Consider the following 20,801-nt stretch of genomic DNA (forward strand, 5'->3'; position numbering starts at 1 on the left):
CGAAAGGATCTCTGCGCTCTCGTCAATGTGAGTAGGACTTTTGCTCCTGGCGCTGAAAAAGGCGGTATATTTTGCCAAGAAGAAGATTCCTCTCACCAGGCGTAACACCTGCAGGAGTAATTGTTGCCAAGTAGTCACATACTCGCATACAATACTTTACTAAACACAAACAGATGGAAAGCGTAAGATGGACAAAATGTTATCTTTTACCAAGATCAGTAGCTGGAGGGGAATACTCTAACTGCTGTACACTTACGTACAGTCAGTGTGCTGGTGAAGGGCGGGAATGTCCAAGTATCAATCTCATCAAATGTATGTTTGTCTCAACTCCATTGTTTGCTTTCCTGAGTTTATTTTATTCCTGGTATTTACCTGATTGTTACTTGCTTGCTGGAGGGAAGTCTAAATAGCAACGCTCCAGTCTGTATGGAAGCCCATACAAGCGCGGTTACAAAACTGTTGCCAAATTGAAATGTAGTTTTGTTTTTGTGTTGTTTTTTATTTTAGAGTACTGTGTAACCATGCTGGTTTGGGGGGAGAAAAGATCCCTGTGTTTGTCACTTTACTGATTCTATACTTGCTTAATGTTAAAGATCAGGTTCCATCATTGAAACCATGGTGTAAGGGGGATTTTGCGTTTAAAATGGTGGCTGGTGTTGAAGCAACAGACAGAAAGATGGGTCCATAAAACACTCACCACCCCACTGCTAAATGCAAAATATAGCTTTTAGTTCAACGAGCCCTGAAACAGGTCTGTTAGCATCCCTGGTTGCAATCATTTTACATAACCTGGGACGAATTCTTCAGATATACGGAAGCTTAGGTGCTGCAGTTGCTGGTAATGCCTTCACATGATTCCATATTCTATCTTTTCTTATATTGTCACTCGATCATGTTGGAGTTGAGCAAGTTTAATCGAATTTGAATGTAGGGCCTTTAGAAGAGAAACAGCGTTAATATCAGCCCACTGTTAACTGAAATTGAGGGTTTGTCCCGGGATTAACGTCTGAATGTGTTTGCACTGTTAAAGTACTGTATGGGATGATCTTGAGTGGATGTTAATAAACGTGTTCAGTTTTTATATATACCTAGACATATTTGCTTATTTAGAGATTTATATCCTGTGCTTTTATTGCAGTTCAGTTGTATTACAGTTGCCGTCAAAAGGCGAGGTGTGTTCGATGTGAGAATGCTGACAAAGAGATGGTATAAGCTATGAAACCTCAGAAAGAGTTCTTTCAGAAGAAAAAGGAGAATATAAATTGCTTTACACTGAAAAAGGATTTGCATTGACTGCGTTGTGTTTGGTTTCAGAGTAGTTAGTGGGTTGCAGTTATGTTTGTTTTTGAAAAGTGACCGGTTGTTTTGCAGTGCTAGTTAAAAATGTGTATTTTACCTGACATATTTTTGTATTTGTTTACCGTAGCCATATATCTCAACAGGATACCTTTACTCCCCTAAAGTGTGGGCCAATGGGAAGGGTCTGAGGTTGCTCTCAGAGAGAAGTTTGTGTGCATGCATGCATGCATGTGTAAAGCGATGTTGTTCAACGTATTAATGGATAGTGGGGTTTGTTATGACATTGCTCTGCAACAAGATGTGAATGATTGGATTTTGACTCCAGTTGATTGTGTGGATGTAGTTCAACAATATCCACTGAAAGTCAGAGGCTCCTCTGGCGTAACCAACTTTATTTTCCCTGAGGTGTATTTTCCTCTGCCTTTTTTTAAAAGTTTATTAACATGGGAACTATAGATGCACGGAAGGGCATATTTTGGAATACGTTGTTGATGAAGATAGTTTAAGCTGAGATTTTTTTGAAGCCAGTACAGTAGCACTGTCAGCAGGACAGAATGGAGGAAATCATATGATGTGAATATACATCATTTGCATTTGCTGTTTTGCCTTTTGTCAGATATTTTTCTTTCATATATTTTCTTAGGTATAACTCTACCGAGAGGATTCTGCGTGTGTGTAATGTTTGTGAGAGTGTACATTCCTAATATCAACTCATCGCAATCTCTCTGTCTCTTACACATGCTGTTCTGTTCTGTCAGTATGTAGTGGCAATGTCTCAACAGATACAGATTGCAGAAAGGTATGACATCGTACCTTTTATAGAACTGATGCATGTCTCACTTTTTATTGTTCCCTACAATCATTGCTATTGTCCATCCTAATGATAAACATCGGTGGACGGGGTCAACAGATTATGTGTGCAGCTGTTGAAATAATCTAAAACAGCAGTTCAAGTAATCATCATATAATCATTTGTCATTGATTTAGATCATTCTTTTGTATGTTTGCTAAGAACATACCTGAATGTTTTCATTGTTTTGATTTCCTGTTTCTGTATTACCTGTACATATTGTAAATTAAGTTATTGTTGTTGTGTATATGACGCCGCAGGAATGGAGAGAATGACACCATACCACCTATACATTTCCAAAGAATAGGCCTTCTTCTGATCTTCCATATTGTCTCTTACTGTTGCAAAATCATTTTAATGTTATCATATCTATGACCGACACCCTTTCTCAGTGTCCCCGTGTGTGATGTAACCTTTACTGTTTGAGAGTTGCACCATGAATAAAGTGAAAGGAAAGGTAATTTGTCTTAAGATGAAGTGAGTTTCCTTAATTTATATTAAATATCCACAATACATTGTTCTTCCCTATTAGTCCCCATAGCTATGGGATAATGTACACAGGAGGCTGGCAAGCTACTGTCCTGCTGCTGACGCAGTAAACACACTGCTAAGACCAATTAAACTTGCAGACTTAACACAAGTCTATTAAAGGAAAATACCAGCAGCTACTTGTCCTGTTAGGACCAATTAAATGTGGGGACGTAGCATTAAGTCTATTTAAAGGAACATACCAGTGTTTTGGCATGTTTTAGAGTAGACAATTTAGAGAATTTAACACATCTTCAACATTACATCTTGTAATTGTCTTTCTTCAAAGTAGATGAAGCCACTAGTTTCAACGAACTAACTTCAGTTCCCGGTTGCATTGTCAATAAACAAAAACATACTGTTTTGCAACACATTATACGTTTCACAATTTAAAAACTTTTTTTTTGTTGCGAAATTGCTGAAATAATTTCCACGCCCTCCCCCCATACGGCAGCCAATCCCAGGCGTTCACGGTGTGTGGGAGGCGGGACTTTACGGCAGCCTGTTGGTTGTCAGGGCAACGTTGTGTGTGTGAGTGGAGAGCATGTCAAAACGAGTGCGAAGGTAACTCCGGGAGGCGAGCGTTACTGGAGGTGTTTACAAGCAACAGGCTGTAGACAACTATGGTAACAATGTAGGTGGACCTGCCGACACCGGAAAGTAATGGTGGGAGAAAACGGTTTTGCTAACGAGGCTAGTTAACGGTTAACGTTAGTTCGTCGCCTTGCTAGCTAGCTAGTTAGCTAGTTAGCAATGTCGAGTCGTAATCTCCCCCCGGTGCGGCATCTGCCTCAGTGGACTCGAGTCGGGCGACTCGGGAAGTCCTGCTCTCCGCGGCATTTACCGGCGAACCAACCGCAACAGCTGCCTGTCGTCCCGCCGGTGAGCAGGGGAGCGTGCGCGGCGGCGGGGACGTGCGGGACGTCCCGCCACGGCGACGTGGACCCCCGCGGCGCGTCGCTCCAGAAGAATATCCAGTTCCTCCAGCATCAGCACAAGGACACTCTGGAGAAGCTCCACGCAGAGATAGAGCATCTCCGACGGGAGAATAAAGGTGAAGAAACCAGTGGGGAAAATGCCGTTGTTGTTAATGAATGACGTTTCTACCCATAATGAAAACGTACATATGTGACCTAATGTTTTGGTGGTCATCACAAATTGACGATTGAAAAATAAAGTACACAACTGTAGCATGTTACAAAGGTTCACAGAGAGACGGGAGAAAACAAATCATCTAATTTGTTCAAATAAGACACAATATAATCAGGGTTCTTACGGTCATAAAAAACCTGGAAAAGGCATGGAATTTTAAAATGGTTATTTCCAGGCCTGGAAAAGTCCTTGGAAAAAAAAACAACCCCAAAGTTTTGGAAAAGTCATGGAAATGTGTTATATTCATATGTTCATGTCGTTTATTTACGCTGAGTTTGAAATAATGAATATGCTTTTAAAAGAAAGACTATATCACTTTTTCATATACACCAAGATTTCACAAAATGTTTGGTCATGGAAATCCATTAGTCAAAATGTTTATGAACCCTGTATAATATACAATTACGTGTTTAAATGATGTGCTCTGATTTGTTTTTATAGCAAAGAATGCTTCATGATCAATATTCTTATTCATAGATGGTTAGATAAAATAAGAGTCGCTTTTTTCATTCCCAAGAGAAAATTGCAGGGTAATGGTGTTCGGCGAGGAATTTTTCTTTATTTAAATCGGGTAAAACTTAGCAACCTGCTGTTGTGCCCACAGCATGCCTTTTATGTCATTAATTTAAGTTAATGGCAAAGAGCTGTCTGTCTTCTGATAAGGTGCTGAAAAGAGAGACATTCAATCTACATACCGTGGTCGCATAGCAACTCCGGGGTTTTGATGGTCTCTCAGTGGGAGGTGGACAAAGATCCAGTGTCACTTTACTGAACAGGTCAAACGCTGTTCCATATAAATGCCTCTCACCGCCCACCAGGAGACTCTCCAGGAGATCTGTCACAGCAGTCAGCCCCCCGTGGAAACAGAGGCTGTTAGTCGGCTCTGTGTTTCATGAGTGTGCCTCCCTACAGTATGTTGCACACTAAAATACTCTTAATGTGGATGTTGCAGAGTTGCAGTATAAGCTGATAATGGAGCCTCCAAAGTCAAGTAGAAAAGGTAAGATGTAATCCCTAATTTACTGTTGTTTTGGGTTCTTTCTGCTATGCTCAAAGGATGTTCTTGCAGGATTGGGATAGTTTAAAGTGGTGGACAATATGCCTAAAATCTTCTATCATAATATATGTGTGTATTCTATATTCTGATATGAAAATATATGGAGATATAGATGTATATAAATCAAGCAGTTATTTAGAGTATGTCACTGAACTATCCTGAACCTTAGTTCAAAGGCATCCTCAGAATAGAAAGGCTATGTTCTAGTTTCTCATGCTCGGCCAATTAGGTGAAACTCGTCTGCCAAATAACATCAAGGGCGCCACATTTCACATTTCCTATTCTCGGGTCCTCTTTCTTCTCATGAACAGTTAACCAGACTCTTCCATCTGCTTTTTTTTTTTACTACTATCTTTAATGTCCTTTTAATATTTTTTATATTTATCTTGTTTACTGTATATTGTGTGTCGAAAAAGTACAAAGAGCAAAGTGAAACCGGAGTCAAATTCCATGTATGTGCAAATTTACATGGCCATTAAAGCTGATTCTGATTCTGATTCTAGGGATGACGTACAGTCGGAGAGGCATTAGACCACCTACTCAGGGAAGTGATGCCCATACGGGACTCTACCTGGAGGAGACGCTGCAGGACACGCGAACCTCACAGGACCAAGCGCTCAGGTGAATCTGGCAAACCGCTCAGACAAACAGCTCTTGGCACTTCCTGGGGTCAATGAGCAATGACCGGCCATGACATAGTTGCACCTAATCACAGCCAGAAACACTGGTGAAATAGGTCTACCGTCTGGTTCACAAGAAAAAACACCAAAGGCAGACTTTACCGCGTGGCAATGTTTTGCAACTAGGTGGGCCCCAAACAATTTATTATTATATTTAGATATGAAAAGTATTGAATTATGTATATTCTAACTCATTGTACCCAGAAATAAAAGGCCCCCAACGCACTTAATAAATATGCAACTCAGCTGTTTAGCATAGAAGACTCTTCTTGTACTTCTGAGGAAAACATTGTAGTACATATACCTGAAAGATACCTGGTTATGACACAGATTCAGATTTCACTAGCGAAATACAACAATTAAGATATGATTAATTCTTATTTATTCGATTATACAGCATATTATTCAAATGTGAAGGTCCACCTTGAACAGACATTAAATACATTTGGATCCACTGTGCTTCTGTTTCACTCTGTAAACATTTAAATGCAGGACTTTAACTGTGTTTTATTAGTAGTTTTACTATTGATAATTAATAGTTTTAGCCTACTTCTTCTACCACTGCCAATACCAACATTACCAGTCAGAGAAAGGGTATAAATTACAGCAAGCATTTGTCCCTCAAATCACTTCATCCAGCCCTGAAAAACACCCAGTTCAGGATTACTCACCATCAGAAACATTGATAGAGGAGGTCATTTCCAAATATATGCACTAGTTGCTTGCTATGACATAACCACCTCGGTTCTAAAGTAGAGCATGCAGTTAATTAGCAGAGGTATTTTGCTGGCGATAACTTTATTAGTGTTATATTTCTTACGTTCATAGAGCGAGGATAGTGAAAGTATCCCATACATTTGTGTCACTCAACTGTAATTCAGCTGTTAGACTTTAAGAAAACACTCAATCAATCAAAATAAAATTGGATAATATTTTATCTCATCATATCACTGTTCAGCTGTCCAGCTCTAAAGGAAATTAGAGCAAAACATTGACAAGAAAGGACATGTTTGTTGATACAATGTGATATTTAAATGAGACCAAATTAAGCTCAGTATAGGTGAAACACAACATACAACACTGAATAATATAATGTATAAAGCATGTCAGATGTACATGTTAAAGGACATTAGCAGAACATAAATGGTACGAAGAAGATGTGAAACAAAGAACACCTTCATCACCGCATGCAGTGGTGCACCACAGCTACAGCATGAAGCACAAGACAGGTTCACCAAGAGGTGTGAACACATGGTTGTAACGCTGACACATGTGACTGTTTTATATGTCAAATCTATATATAAAGTATATAGCCAGTATATGTATAATTATTTGTCAGTCTAGATTGCAGTCCAATCTTGTTCTTCTGATTTTATGGGATGGGTTTCTTCACACCATGCATTATTTCATGAAAAAAAATACTGTACATTATTATGTCCGTGCTTGATCGGGTGTGCTGAGCTCACAAAGTTATATTTGTTTCAAAAATTCTTATCACAGGGTTTTTATTTTGTGCTTGTGCAAAGACTATTTGACTGCAGTGCAGTTAGCCCGCAGCCACCGTGTGAAACAGTCATGCAAAGAGGTGCTGGTATGACCACATAGATTTGCTATCATTCAAATATTGGACAATTTCCTAGCATTTCCTCATGTGGCGAGGCTACTCAAAAAATTTTCTCAATTTAATAGTTGCTATTTTTTTTTTTTTTTTAGGTGCAAAATATACATTGTTTTTTGTAAGCCATATATTTAGATACAATCGACACGTGTCCCCTTAGTGACGTTGTGGTTGTAGGTTGATCAAAATTAGATCGCAAGCTCTGTGACTCACCAGAGCTCACACCTCCGAGGAGCCTGGGCCATAAAAGACATGTTGTGCATCTGATCTTGTCGTACAAGCAAGGCAAAGGAATAGATTTGAGTCTCGATCCGTACCTGTAGGTGAAGCTACTAGGTGTTTACAGCCTAAAACGGCCTTTAACAGCTTGTATGTTATGGCTAATTGATATTGTCTCCCTCACTACTGGGCAGCAGCACTGGAGAGGGCAGCGACATTCTGGGCTCTTTCAGGCAGGACCATAGCCCGGACATGAAGGGCGGCCTCATCACCTCATTGCAGCCGCTACGAATTCACAGCCATCCCTCCCATCCGCCGCGCGCTCCCACACTGCAGGAGTGTGAGGTCATCATCCGGCAGCTCTACAACGCTAACAGTTTACAGTCTCAGGAAGTAAGTGCCCCATCATCAGCCAATATTAGTCAAAATGCATTTGCTTTCCAGCATTGGGATATTTCTTATGTTGTTGTTTTAATAGATATTCTTGTGCGAATAATTTCATGACTTTATGACAGTTTATGACTCTGACTGTCATTTAGATTATGCGTGTGAAGGCCTTGCTGAGAGATATCGTCTTGAGCAAGAAAATAACCCCGGAAAACCACATTCTGACCAAGGCCTACCTTGTTGATGGTACCCGGTAAAGTAATACAATATTAGCATATTTAAGGTATTCCTTGATTTTTTTTTTAAAAGCACAATTGTGACATGGGTGTCTCTGTTTTTTTGCACTTCTCAGCAAATCCTCAGAAGAAAAGAAATTTCCAAAACTTGGTGTTCAAACATATCCAGGAAAAATGTAAGTAAATCTGTTTCTGTAACTCATTGCTCCGATCTCCATCATATTGCATTTACTGCCTGTTGTAACCAATACAGAGGCCTTTTTGTGGGGCTTTTATTTCCTTTTCCCAGGTCTGGACCCTCTCAGTCTGCGGTGGTCTTCCCGGCCCTCAAACAGAGCCTCAGCTCCACCATTGCAGAGAGGCAGAGGAGGACCCGTGCTGTGCAGAGAGACCGCTTCAAAAGGACGGTGCATTGACGGATCAAAACCCAGCACAGTCCTGGGGATTTTCATGGTTGTTCTAAAAAGCCTTATTCACAATTATGGGTCTCCATTTTAAGTATTTATGTCATGGCTACAGAACTCACAAAGGACAGATCCTATGAAAAGATTTATAAAAAAGGTTTTCATTTTGCAAACAAAAAGAAGATGAAAGATGGCCCCAAATCTACCTTTGTACTGAGAATGGTAAATGTATTTATACATTCTACCTGATAGTGCAGTTTTAGGACATTTGAACAATTAAAGTTCAACAACTCTTGCTTATTTTCACCAAACGGAGTCAGTTTCGATTGAGTTTTAGTTTAGTTCACTGCACGTTTGTTGTAATTCTGCCAAAAGGATGGTGGAATTGTTGTACATCATATAACTGTATAGAACTAATCACCTGTTTCGTTTAAAACAGTTTTCAAATCGTTCATCAGTGCAAACAACCAAAGTTAAGCCTTTAAAAACATTTGCAATTATTGAAACAGGAGACACTCATCAGGCTTATTTCTCAAGCACTTTTTGTATTGGTTTGTATTTCTATTATGCGTTACCACTCCTGCACCTGCAATACAGCTTATCACAACAATACAAAACTCTATTAAAATGATCAACAATCTACTGTGTTATTCTTCGTGTACAACTTAACACCCGAGTCCGTTTACCGGAGGCAGAGAGAACGACACGAGATGGAAGTTACTGAATTCACTTCTCAGGAAAGGCTGCACAGTAAAGCATATCTCAGCTGTCCTATATTCATCTGCACAATGTCAGCAATATCTCATGCAGTAACTCTGACTTTACTGTTAGTCTCAACACCAATAGATTATTAATAGGAGATGGCTGACATTAAATGATTACTCAGCAACTCAGTTTAAAGCTCAACTTCCACATAGTTGAGCCTCCACAAGGTGACCCCGAGCATTACTTAGTATAGCGTTGTACCTTCCTCACCATGTTCTTAAACACCTTAATGTCCCTTGTAAAATGTTTCATTAAGTATTAAAAACGGGGGAAAAAGGCTTTAAACGTTACTTTTCATGCAACAGTCTCAACAATCTAAAATAAAATAAAGAAATGGATGAAACTTTACTGTTATGTTTAAATGAATAACCTTGCGTCCCCCCACTAGATGGTGGTGTTTCTGAAGAAACTCTTTCGTGAGTATGCATTAAATCAAGGACCACAGATGTTGTGCAATAATTTATATGACCCTATATACCGAAGAATCCATCCTACCGTATGGCTGTCATGACCTTGTCATGAAATCAGAATACATGGCTAAAATAAAGGTTCATACCAATTGAATGGCTAAACCATAATATGTGTTATGTGTGTTATGTGCAGAGAGGTAAACAGTGTGCATCCTTTTTTCTACTTTTACTTCTAAGGAGGAAGGGGCTGTCTGTTTGTGTCTATCCTTCTTTTTTTTTGCATCACTGCGCTGTTGTGGAGATGCAGGAATTGGCCGGCTGTAGCCGTTAAGATCCGGTGGGTGCAAATCTATTAACATTCCGGCCGCGCTGCAGTGAGGAGCGCCGCTCTGTGCCAGCTGCAGCCTCATAACACACGGTCACTGAGACCTCAATAACCAGAGGAACAGAGCTACAGCGTTATATATATTTTACTTTCATCAATTAGCAGAAGTTGTCCGGACACATTGGACGGCTTGTCGTGCTCAGAGCTTTCCACTCTTGTGCCGCTCTTTATTTGTGCTGCTCTTTATTAAGGCTTCTTTTGAGCCACTACACCCTCTCCATTTAAATTCACTCTCTCCCTTCCAGCATATTGTGCTGTGGGTTGGGGAGCTCCGAATCGATGCGTCACAGTTCTGTGCCAGAAAATAATACTTAAATGATGAGTTTGAATGGAGGGGAAGTTGAAGAACAACAGGAAATTAAAATAGGGAAACATGTAAAACTTTTTAGGGGTGGCATGAAATAGCTGTTGGCCGAGCAAATATACTGTACCTCAAACATGTGAGCCACTCACGAAGACACAGTAAGCTACAGCCAAACACAATATAGGCCATGAAGAAATACATCATGAATATCGATCGATTCACATCAGATGAACGTCGTCTAATAGGACAGGCAGACAGGGATAAAGTCAGATATGATTGGCTGTAAAACTGTCATGACTTAAATCTGCGGTCACCCATTTATCATTATAGTAACCGTAGTGAAATTGAACTGTTTATTCTGCTTTGGGAGCGCTCTTGAGGAAGGGAACCCCAGTGATCTTGGTTTTGGGACCTTAATATCTCTATTGCCCTTTCCTTTGAGATGAATACGTACACAGTTGTGGGAAACTAAGTACATTTATATACTTAAGACGAGTGTTGGCATACTTATTTAGTTACTTTAAACACCTATGTAAAATGAAAATGTACTTTTTTAATCCACTATGTTTAGTGTACAGGTATTGTGACTACTTATTTTGCAATTTAAGATTGCATAAATATATTATATGATTAGCTAAGCATAACGTTTAAATATTTACACCCAACCAATCAACTTAATCACGTAATGCTTCATTTTTAACAGTCCAATGCTAAGAAACATTGAAAAGGAATACAGGAGCCGATGTTTGCATGTTCTGAGTACCTTATTTAGCTGATAATACTTGTTTATTTTTAATGCAGGACTTGAACTTGTAGTATTTTTACATTGTGGTATTGATACTTTTGTTTTCCAACCATTGCTTATTCTGACTGAGATATTCTGGACGTGCAAATCATGTGAGATTTACCTGTCATGTATGTTCATATAAGTTGCACGATGATATTGTGAGTTATGCAATGATTAAATTAAATTAGCTACATTGTTTTGCACATTTTAAACTGCACTAAGACACTGTTTAAAAAAAAATAGGACTAGAAAGTACCATAGCATAGGACTGTATGGTCGTGCAGGTCTGCAATGCATTTGACTTGACATTATTTGTTTGATGTGGACATCACACAGTGGCATTAGAATTCATAGCATACATCTATGCACAACAATAACCAGATGCAATATGTGAAGTGTATATAGCGAAATGCTAATTTTCAACACCTTAAAAAAGTGATAAAATAGACACATACAAAGATACATACACAAAGTAAAAGTATGTGTTACAGGGGTGTTCAAATGTGTGAACAATATTGTTTTTCTCTTAACTCTTAACCATAATTTAAGACCTTTATTAAAAACCTTAAAATTGTGTTGTACTTTCAGTTCTGTTGGGAGATTGCTCTGCTCCTCGAACAGTAAATGCTTATAATGCTTATAATTGATGACTTTTAATGCTTTATACTTTTAATGCTGGTAGATGATATGCTGGTAGATGTGATGATAGATCCCTGTGATGATGATGACATCACTGCTTTCTCACATTCACAATGTTCTGTTGCTGTGTCACGGAAACATGATCGACACTCTGCTCTGTGGGCGGGGCTCCGTGTGGGCGGGGCTCCGTGGTCGCGTCACGCGCCCACCCCGTTTCCTCCTCCTCCCACCTCGTCAGTGACGTGCGGACAGAAAGCGGGACCTGCCCTCCCGTCGCCATTTTTTCGGTCTCGTACTCGTACTTCTGGTGGCTCGGGTGAGGGGGGGGCACGAGCAGAAATATAAGGGAAAGTATAAAAATACAGAACCCGTTGAGCCGGAATCCCTCGCGAGCGGTCGGGAATACGCGCGTGAGCTTCAGCACAAACGGCTGGGCACCTGAGATGAACGCGCAGAAGACACGCCGCGGCTGTGAAATCTTTTTTTGTGTGAAGACGTGTTGCGGGCCGCCATTTTTCGCTGTGCTGCCTCAAAACTCTGCTCCGGCTCGAGAAAGGGGATTCAAAAACGCATTTTTCATGACGTGTACCTCACAGTAAGGCCAGGAAGATACAAAGTAGTTATCTCGCTTCCGACCCGGGGCCACTGGCGACTTTTTTTGGGGTGGCCGACATGAGGATTTATCAGATGAAGAACTGAAGACACCTTTTCCGTTTCTCATAACTGACACTGACTGGAGGAGATACAATTAAAAGAAGAGCAGTCTGGTGTTTCTCGGAAGGCGGAACGAAAAAGGGAAGCTTCATTGAGCAGTTGTTGCTTCGCTCTCCGTCGGTGTTTGTCCGTCTAAGTTTTTTTTGTTTTAGTATTTTTGGCCGCTGAAACAATCCATTGACTGCTGAACACAGGAACCACATTATGCTCCAAAGTTGGATCAAGCCAGTCGCAGCCTGTCTCTGAAACGCGTCAGGTTGTTTTTGTTTTCTGCAGCTGTTTTTTTTATTTTTTTTATTTTGTAAATCCTTAGCCTGCAGCATTTCTGCAGGAGTCTCGTAGCGACGAGTGCCCTGCCCTGCATCCTTCTGAGCCCTCCGGCTCGCCGTAATTGGCTCATTCCAAACCGCGCGCGCACGTTTTTTTTAACTTATTTTCTCGTCTATATTCTAATGTTTTCATCTTATTTTTAAGTCTTCATATTAACTTATTTTTTGGAGGGGAGCAGAAATGTCCGCCGCTCGGTTTGATTCGGGTGATCGGTCCGCCTGGTATTTTGGACCCGTGACGCGACAAGAGGCTCAGAACCGGTTACAAGGACAGCGGCACGGCATGTTTCTGGTTCGAGACTCGTCGACCTGCCCGGGCGACTACGTGCTGTCGGTATCCGAGAACTCCAAAGTGTCTCACTATATCATCAACTCTTTGCCCAGCAAGAGGTTTAAGATCGGCGACCAAGAGTTCGAGCACCTCCCTGCTCTCCTGGAGTTCTACAAGATCCACTACCTGGACACGACCACGCTCATAGAGCCAGCACCCAGGTAGGAGCATCTCACAACACCACGATAACGACTGGGCCCCATAGACTGGGTAATCTAGGTTAAGTAGGTTGTCTATTTTTATCAAAAGCAACCCACTTTCAGTCAGTACCTTCCTGATGTGCCATGCATCATTCGTTTGTTTGCCAAGTTTGAAACTGGTGGCACTTCCACTGCACCAGCACTCCCACCACACATCCAGTGTATTGTTTTTTAGCAAGACTGTGTTGTGTCCCAACAAACAAGACACCAGCCCGAGATGCTGATACAAGTTTGTGTTGTGCCTGTCTTGACTAGACAGTTTGCTCCCAGGGCTTTTTTGTATCAATCTGATTGTTTTTTTCATATCTTGCTCAGTCATTTTTATAATAATATGGATGTTTCATTTAAGCCTTTTATCTGCCAACCGTGTGAATGCGCTGCATTATTATTAAACATTTGTGTGCCAGAGTTCCTTGAGGAGGCAAGTAGCCAAGTCACTTTCTCACAAATGTAAAATATTTGTTTTGATCGTCATGAGTTGAGTGCCAGTCAACAAAATATGAGCAAAAACGTGTCCCTGATTTCATTAGTTTTTAAATACTACCGACTTTTTTATGGTAACCACATTGTGTCTCCTGGCTTCTCTCAAGGTACCCAAGCACAGTGCCTGGTCCTATCCAGCCCATCGGCGGCCCAGATGAGAACCTGGAGTATGTGCGGACTCTATACGACTTCATTGGCAGCGATGCAGAGGACCTTCCCTTCAAGAAGGGGGAGATCCTCGTCATCCTTGAGAAGCCAGAGGAGCAGTGGTGGAGCGCCAAGAGTAAAGAGGGACGCGTTGGGATGATCCCTGTGCCCTACGTGGAGAAATTGGTACGACCTTCACCTCATCCTGGCCAACCTCCCCATGGATCTCGCAACTCCAACAGCTATGGGATCCCGGAGCCCTCCCACGCTCTCGTCCACGCCTACGCCCAGCCGCAGACGCCATCGCCACTGCCCCCCGGAACGCCTGGAGCCGTTATCACCCCGCTACCGTCGGTGCAGAACGGCCCTGTCATGGCAAAGGCCATCCAGAAACGAGTGCCATGCGCCTATGACAAAACAGCTCTTGCTTTAGAGGTATTGTACATTTGGAGTTTAAGTGATGCATTAATGGATTGCTGCTTTTGTGAAAGATTAAGTGTTGTACTAACTACAGTCATAAAACTCCACTTTACCGTTTGTGGGTTGTAATAGGCAACAGAGCAACATGGAGAGTTGGGAAGAGGTGTGTGGGCAAAAACGTTGTTTTCATTTCCAAAACAATGTGTCTGAGGTCTAATTAATTCAAGGGGAAACAGATTTCCAACCGGGTCTGTCACTGCAGTGCAGCCAGAAGCAGGATGTCAGCTGGATGACTCGATACAAGGGGGACGTTTGCCGGAGGGGGGAGCGTTCACATGCATGTTGTGCCTGCGCTGCAGTGACACCGAGCCATCGCTCCCTTGTCATCCCCAGTCTTTTCTGCCCCCTCTGGTTAAAATGTTCAATTCCCTTTTTGCTTCTGACCTCTGTGGTTGGGCGTAGTCAGCAGTGTGCTCTATTGAATATGTAGCCACACTCGACAGTGATGTTACAGGGTTTTGTAGTCCACAATGTACATCACTGCAGCAAATGGAAAAGTCTGCTGTTGGTCAGAAAAAAAACTAGCTTCTTCGGGTGTGTTTATTTGACAATAGTTCAGAGTTTCACATAAGATGCAAGTCTTTCACATGAGATGCAAGTATTGTGCTCCTCAAATCATCACATTCTGCTTGGGAGCTCTAGTAGGAGAAGTTGGTGGGGCTAACTGCACTCTGCGTTGATATTGCGTGAGTCAGTAACTAGTAACGAGAGGCCCACCAGTGCTTTCAATCTTGTTTTTATGTGCGAAGGTGTCATAAAATAACTTGCAGCCCTTCTGCAATAATCTGACATTTAAGGCCATTTCCTGCGTGGTCACACCAATACAACCCATAACCCAACAGCAGCCACGTATCTACAGACCTCATCTGCAGGGGATCGTTGTTCATGCACATCGAGTTGACCCAACTGGTTTTTATGGGCACTAGCATCGTGTTACATGCTGACTCAATGGAGATGGTACTTGAAAATGAGTGAATGTCCGTCACATTTATTTTCTTATATCCAAGTTTTTTTTATATAGACATTTTTGTGGAATGATCAATTAAATGCTAAATACTCTTTTGGCAATGGTTAAGTTGAGGGTGGGCTGGGACTGTGGTCCCATTCTACCAGTTGTCTGTAGCTCAATCGTCATGCTAGCCAGCTAGCCGCTGTTGCATTTCACAGCTCTATTGTATTTCCATGAAGTGCACTCTGGCTAATACAAATCGGCTTTGACTGTGGTAACATGTCGGAGCGTGTCATGTAATGCATAAGGTGCGCTTCATATACTGGGCCTCTGGAATGCTCCACTCTTGATACCCGGCTGCGCTGCAGTGATGCCCTCAGGGGACAGATGGAAATGGAAGGTATATGTGGGCCTATCTCTGCTGCCATTCACTGACAACATCAGAGTGAGTCAGTGGACGTAGGAAGTAAACCAGGCCGCTACTGTGTGGGCGCTGTGCTACACGTTGTCCCTGTGAATCTGAAGGGAGGTGTATATTTGGACCATGAGCAAACCGGGTGAAGGGTATTCATTTAAAATGTTTGGCCGCTCTTTCTCACAACATCAGTCTCGCTTCCCTTTGTGTTTTTTTACAAATCACAATTGACATTAGCAATCATCTGAGGAAATGCCTAATACCTTTTTTATGTTAACTGGCCTGGGTCTGGGCCTTTTTTAATCTTTTGTCAACAGCTGCACCGAGTAGAGATGGAAACTTCTATTATACTATAAGTTAGTTTAACCATCACGGCACAGAGAGTGTGTGTGTGTGTGTGTGTGTGTGTGTGTGTGTGTGTGCGTGTGCGTGCGCTCGCTCACACAAGTGAGCAAGCGTTTTGAGAACTGAAATTGAAACATGACTTTATTCGGCTCTTTTATGTTGCGCAATTCCATGTAAAGGTGTGATGTATAGAGCTGCAGTTGCAGACTTGATCCTGGGTACCGGCAACTAGAGATTAACCCGTGACTGTTCTCTCGCTGTATGAATGCCTCAGACATGGAAGAAGTGTGACAGTGTCATCGTGTGGAGAAAAACTAATTTCTGTTTCAGAGAACCCTTGATTCACAAAGAATATAACGAGTACTGTTTCACATTGACATTAATAATTGCCTCAGTAAGGACTCATTTAAATTATGTTTTATCAATTCTGATGGTTGCTCCAGTTATTGATTATGTTGCATGTCAATGAGCAAGTTACCAGGGTACAGAAGTTGTGCTTCATATTGCCAAAAAAACAGAACTCCAGCCTAAACATGGACAGTCTTTCTGTCAAACAGGGGCAATGCTAATAATGATGCCTATAATCCTCATTTCCCTTCGCATCAACCCTGGCTTAAAACAGGAGTACTGAGGAAACCTCTTACTTGGTGGCAGCTGCAGGGTTTCCCACAGATTTAGATTAGGAGGGTGAGCAGAGTCCATGACCACCGCACGCCACCGTAGTCCGGCCTCGCGCCCCAGCGGTGTTCTGACACCAGAAGTCCACTGGTTAATCCATCGCGAGTGCCTTTCCCTCAGAAAATATATATTTGTTAAGTCAGAAATGCTAATATGGATCGGCAAACATACCTGTGCGGCCCGCCCAAGTAGTGTATATATGTGGGGAAACACTGATTTTGTTCTGGGTTATCATAAATCCATTTTCTGTCAACAATTATACATTTGAATGCACTAATTTTACAGTGTCTTTTACAATACTATGTCTTTCAATATTGGACGTTATTAAAACTCTGTGCGCCAGAAATATTTTAAATTTGGAAAGATTCGGGCATGAGATGCAAAGTGACAGACCTAAATATATAAGACATGTGTAGATCAAGCCCAAACAGAGAAACTGTACCAATATTTGGTAATCAGTGGCGTAATTACTCAAATTGTGATGAGGAAGCCACCCGAAACCCTGAAGAAAGATGACTAGAAAGAAGCCCTTGTGTGTCCTGTGGCATTTATTATTTACTGGTGTTCAAGCAGCAGAAGCTACGGGTCATTATGTATTCACTTCAGTCGGGGCAGTCCCCACCAAATGAAATTAGGTTATGTCCTCATTTGTTTGAGTTGGATATTTAAATGATCTACCACATAATATTCGTCTGCTTCTTCACAGCTGTGTTCTTAATAGTTGGAGATGATTATTTTGTTTGAATTTGCCTTCAAGCTTTTGCATCGTCAGTCAATTTGCTAAGAATTGGTTGGGATTGTGGTTGCAAAAATAAGTCTTAAGTACTCGGTTAACACGATTCTCAACATGCTTAAGAATATTTAAATTAAACTCTGCATCATTAACAATCAACCTATTCTGATTTGCAGAATATTAACACCTTGAAATATGAGAGATAATTTAACACTTGGTCTCATTTTTGTCTTTAATTGAGAATGTAAGTGACGTTATTGTAGTTTTACTCCACCGTGAGTCGTTCAAATAGAAGCTTTTCAAGACTAAGTAGCATTCTCGTCATTCCATGATGGCGTAAAGGATTATTGTTTCACATAATGTTTCGGACTAGATGTCCTTGAAGCCTCATTCTGAAGTTGAAGCTACCGACGGCGTGCCCTCACATTCTCATTTCAATCATGTTTTTTTTCACGATGAAGACTTTGCCCTTCTAATCCTGATAAAGAGCATATGGTTTTAGCAGATTGGGGTCACGTTCTGTGTCACAAACCCATCTGAGCGGCAGCTCTGTGCTTCTTTATCGTCTGTTCAAACCACAGCGTGAAGCCGGTGTGGAGATCTGATAAACGGCTTCTTTTTTGAAGTGTGTATTAATAAATCCATTGGACTGGATATTGTGTAAGCAGCGTACAGTTGGCGTCGTTTGGAGAAGGTTTTAAAAATAAGGGTGTCAAATGCTATTAACTTTGCTATATGTGGCTTGTCTCTTCTTTACAGTCGAGTCTGACGCAGCAGTTAATCACCAGCTTGACGTTTAAATTAATCCATTGATTTATGTCATTTTTGTCTGCGGTTATCAACAATGCTGCTTTTGTAACTTTATTAATCACGTCATTGCAAAGGAGGTATTGCAACATGTTTTAAGAGTGTGTTCATCTTTGAGGCTTGCTCAAGCGCCCTGAGATGAAATGATGTAACTTTTGGGACGTCACAACATCCGCACAGGAGAGGCCCCGAAATGCTGCAATGCTGAAAACACATTTTGTTTTGTTTTTGACCACACTGCTTTTTAAAAATGATCTACTTTGTGCGTAGTTTGATAATCCATGCTCGTCCTGTAACTCGGCCTCCTGTCCTTCTGCCCTCAGGTTGGCGACATCGTCATGGTGACGCGGATGAACATCAGCGGCCAGTGGGAGGGAGAGGTAAACGGACGGAGGGGTCTCTTCCCGTTCACCCACGTCAAAATCATAGACCCCCAGAACCCGGACGAGAGTGACTGACCCGAGCGTTCCCCTGGACCCTCTCGTCAGTGTTTCCTGTAGCTGAATCCGCTGGCCGTGTCCGCCTTTTCCCGCCAGTGTCACCGCGGTTACGTGCTTGCCTGCTTTGGGCTGTACCTTGATAGCGACCCCTCTGTTGTTGCCGACCGTCGCAAGGCTTTCTGACTGTTTACAGCTTTGGACATCGGGTCCAAACTAAAACCCTGGCCCCTCCTCTCCCCGGGCCCTTTCCCCACGACTTGGCTCCAGACTGGGCAGTGTTTCTGTTTTTGTTTTGTTGCATTAGTGTCCTTTTAATTTCCAGATCACTGGGCATCAGTGTGAGTGTGTATGTGTGTACGGATGTATGTATAAGTGTGTGTGTGTGTCTGTGTGATCACAATAGATATTTAGCACATTACATCACAACATGTTTTTCTTTTTTTCATTTTGATTTCTCCGAATATTTGTTATGTTTGAAGTATTGGAGACTTTAGTGTGTGTGTGTGTGTGTGTGTGTGTGTGTTTTGTTGATGTGAGGATGTTTGTGCGAAGTAGGGAACAGCAATATCCCTGTGGACTTTGGAGAGCACTGAGGCAAGGAGGAGCTAACCAGCCAGTCAAATGTTATTTCTCCAAACAATCAAGTCACTGTTGTACCTTAACCATCTCACTCACACACACACACACACACACACACACACACACACACACACACACACACACACACACACACACACACACACACACACACACACACACACACACACACACACACACACACAGGCCATGAGTTATTCAGGTTGACAGTTTATTTTTATGTGTATGTGATGTGTGACTGACGTCAGGAGAGGGAGGGAGGGGTTTGTGGGAGATCTAGGTCGTACCGTGACATTATAGATCCCATCCCATTCAACCTGGCACATGTCTGGCTGACAAGACTTATTTATATTTTGTTAATAAGACATGACACGGCCAAAAGTGATTTTGATCCTTTTTCCTTATTTGTGCCACATGATCAAATATAGTTTTTATTTTGTTTGTTTCTTATTTGTGACATTGAGAGGATGTGTTGTAGAGGGTTGACTCTGCATGTCCACTCGGTACCTCTCTTTATTGTCCTTCGCATTATTTTGAACTGAAAGGACATCGCTTAAAGATTAGTAGGTTTTTAGTTATGACGGCACCGAGCACTAGAAGATGTTTCAACTTTTCTGCATAGGAGTGCCGCTTCGAACACGTTTTCAGAAGTCAAGTAGCGACGGCCCTGGCCAGCACTTTCCCACAAGCATCCGACTAAAAGGCTGAAGGTTTCCACTGAGGTGAGGATCCCTGCTTTCAGTGGGAGGAGGTAATGTTTCAGCAAGCCAATGAGAATCCCATCAATGCCTTTTTCCAGAGAGTAAGATAAATGTATCTTCTTCTCTTTTTTTTTTTTTTTTTGCGCATGCAATCCTCTCTGCAAAACTTGTCAGGTTAGGATTTCAACCATTGTTATCACTTAGATACCTGGTCTGTGCACAACTTGTCTCTTTATGCAAACTGTCAGAGTAGCGGGGAAAAGCGTCTTTGTTCCTATTGTGCCGCCACCAATCTGGCCAGCAGGAGCAGCCAATTGAGCAGTTGTGCAAACGGTGCCGACCCCGACTACGTTTCTGCTGTAAAAATGACCCGTTCTGACCCGCCGAGTGCTTTCCCTTCAAATCAGTGCTCAGCCATTCACTCAGAGTAATATTGTGCAGCTTCTAGTTGTATTCCAATTTTGTTTTTTTATTTTGCCAGTTTATAGTCTGCTATTAAATCGAGCATTTTCTTAAAAATGATTGGTGTTTATTAAACTTAAAGTATCTACGGTGACATTTACAAAAGGGAAAATGCCTGCTGGTTGCCTCTGTGCATGACCTCTTGGCCGGGGGAAATGGTTCTGCCTGGCCAAATGCTGCTTAATGCCATTTTTATCCTTATTAAATCAAGGTTTATCTCATTTTTAATCCCCCCCCTGGTCCGTGCAAACGAGCCGGTGTGGGTTTTTC

General features: G+C 41.8%; 2 protein-coding genes across 2 annotated transcripts; both read left to right on the top strand.

Annotated features, from left to right (window-relative positions):
- Positions 1-3,430: 3,430 nt before the first annotated feature.
- On the top strand, positions 3,431-8,442 carry ccdc74b (coiled-coil domain containing 74B; the record flags this gene model as incomplete). The annotated part of the gene is made up of 7 exons (XM_079234902.1): positions 3,431-3,731; positions 4,782-4,829; positions 5,390-5,507; positions 7,601-7,796; positions 7,943-8,043; positions 8,143-8,202; positions 8,316-8,442. 7 exons carry the CDS (start codon positions 3,431-3,433, stop codon positions 8,440-8,442), a joined length of 951 nt encoding a protein of 316 aa, XP_079091028.1.
- Positions 8,443-12,944: 4,502 nt separating this feature from the next.
- crkl (v-crk avian sarcoma virus CT10 oncogene homolog-like) lies at positions 12,945-19,017 on the top strand (the record flags this gene model as incomplete). The annotated part of the gene is made up of 3 exons (XM_079235689.1): positions 12,945-13,255; positions 13,885-14,359; positions 18,655-19,017. The coding sequence occupies 3 exons, from the start codon at positions 12,945-12,947 to the stop codon at positions 18,787-18,789; spliced, it is 921 nt and encodes a 306-aa protein (XP_079091815.1). The 3' UTR covers positions 18,790-19,017.
- Positions 19,018-20,801: the final 1,784 nt, after the last annotated feature.

Source organism: Taurulus bubalis, assembly GCF_910589615.1.
Source record: "Taurulus bubalis genome assembly, chromosome: 19".
Taxonomy (NCBI): Eukaryota; Metazoa; Chordata; class Actinopteri; order Perciformes; family Cottidae; genus Taurulus; species Taurulus bubalis.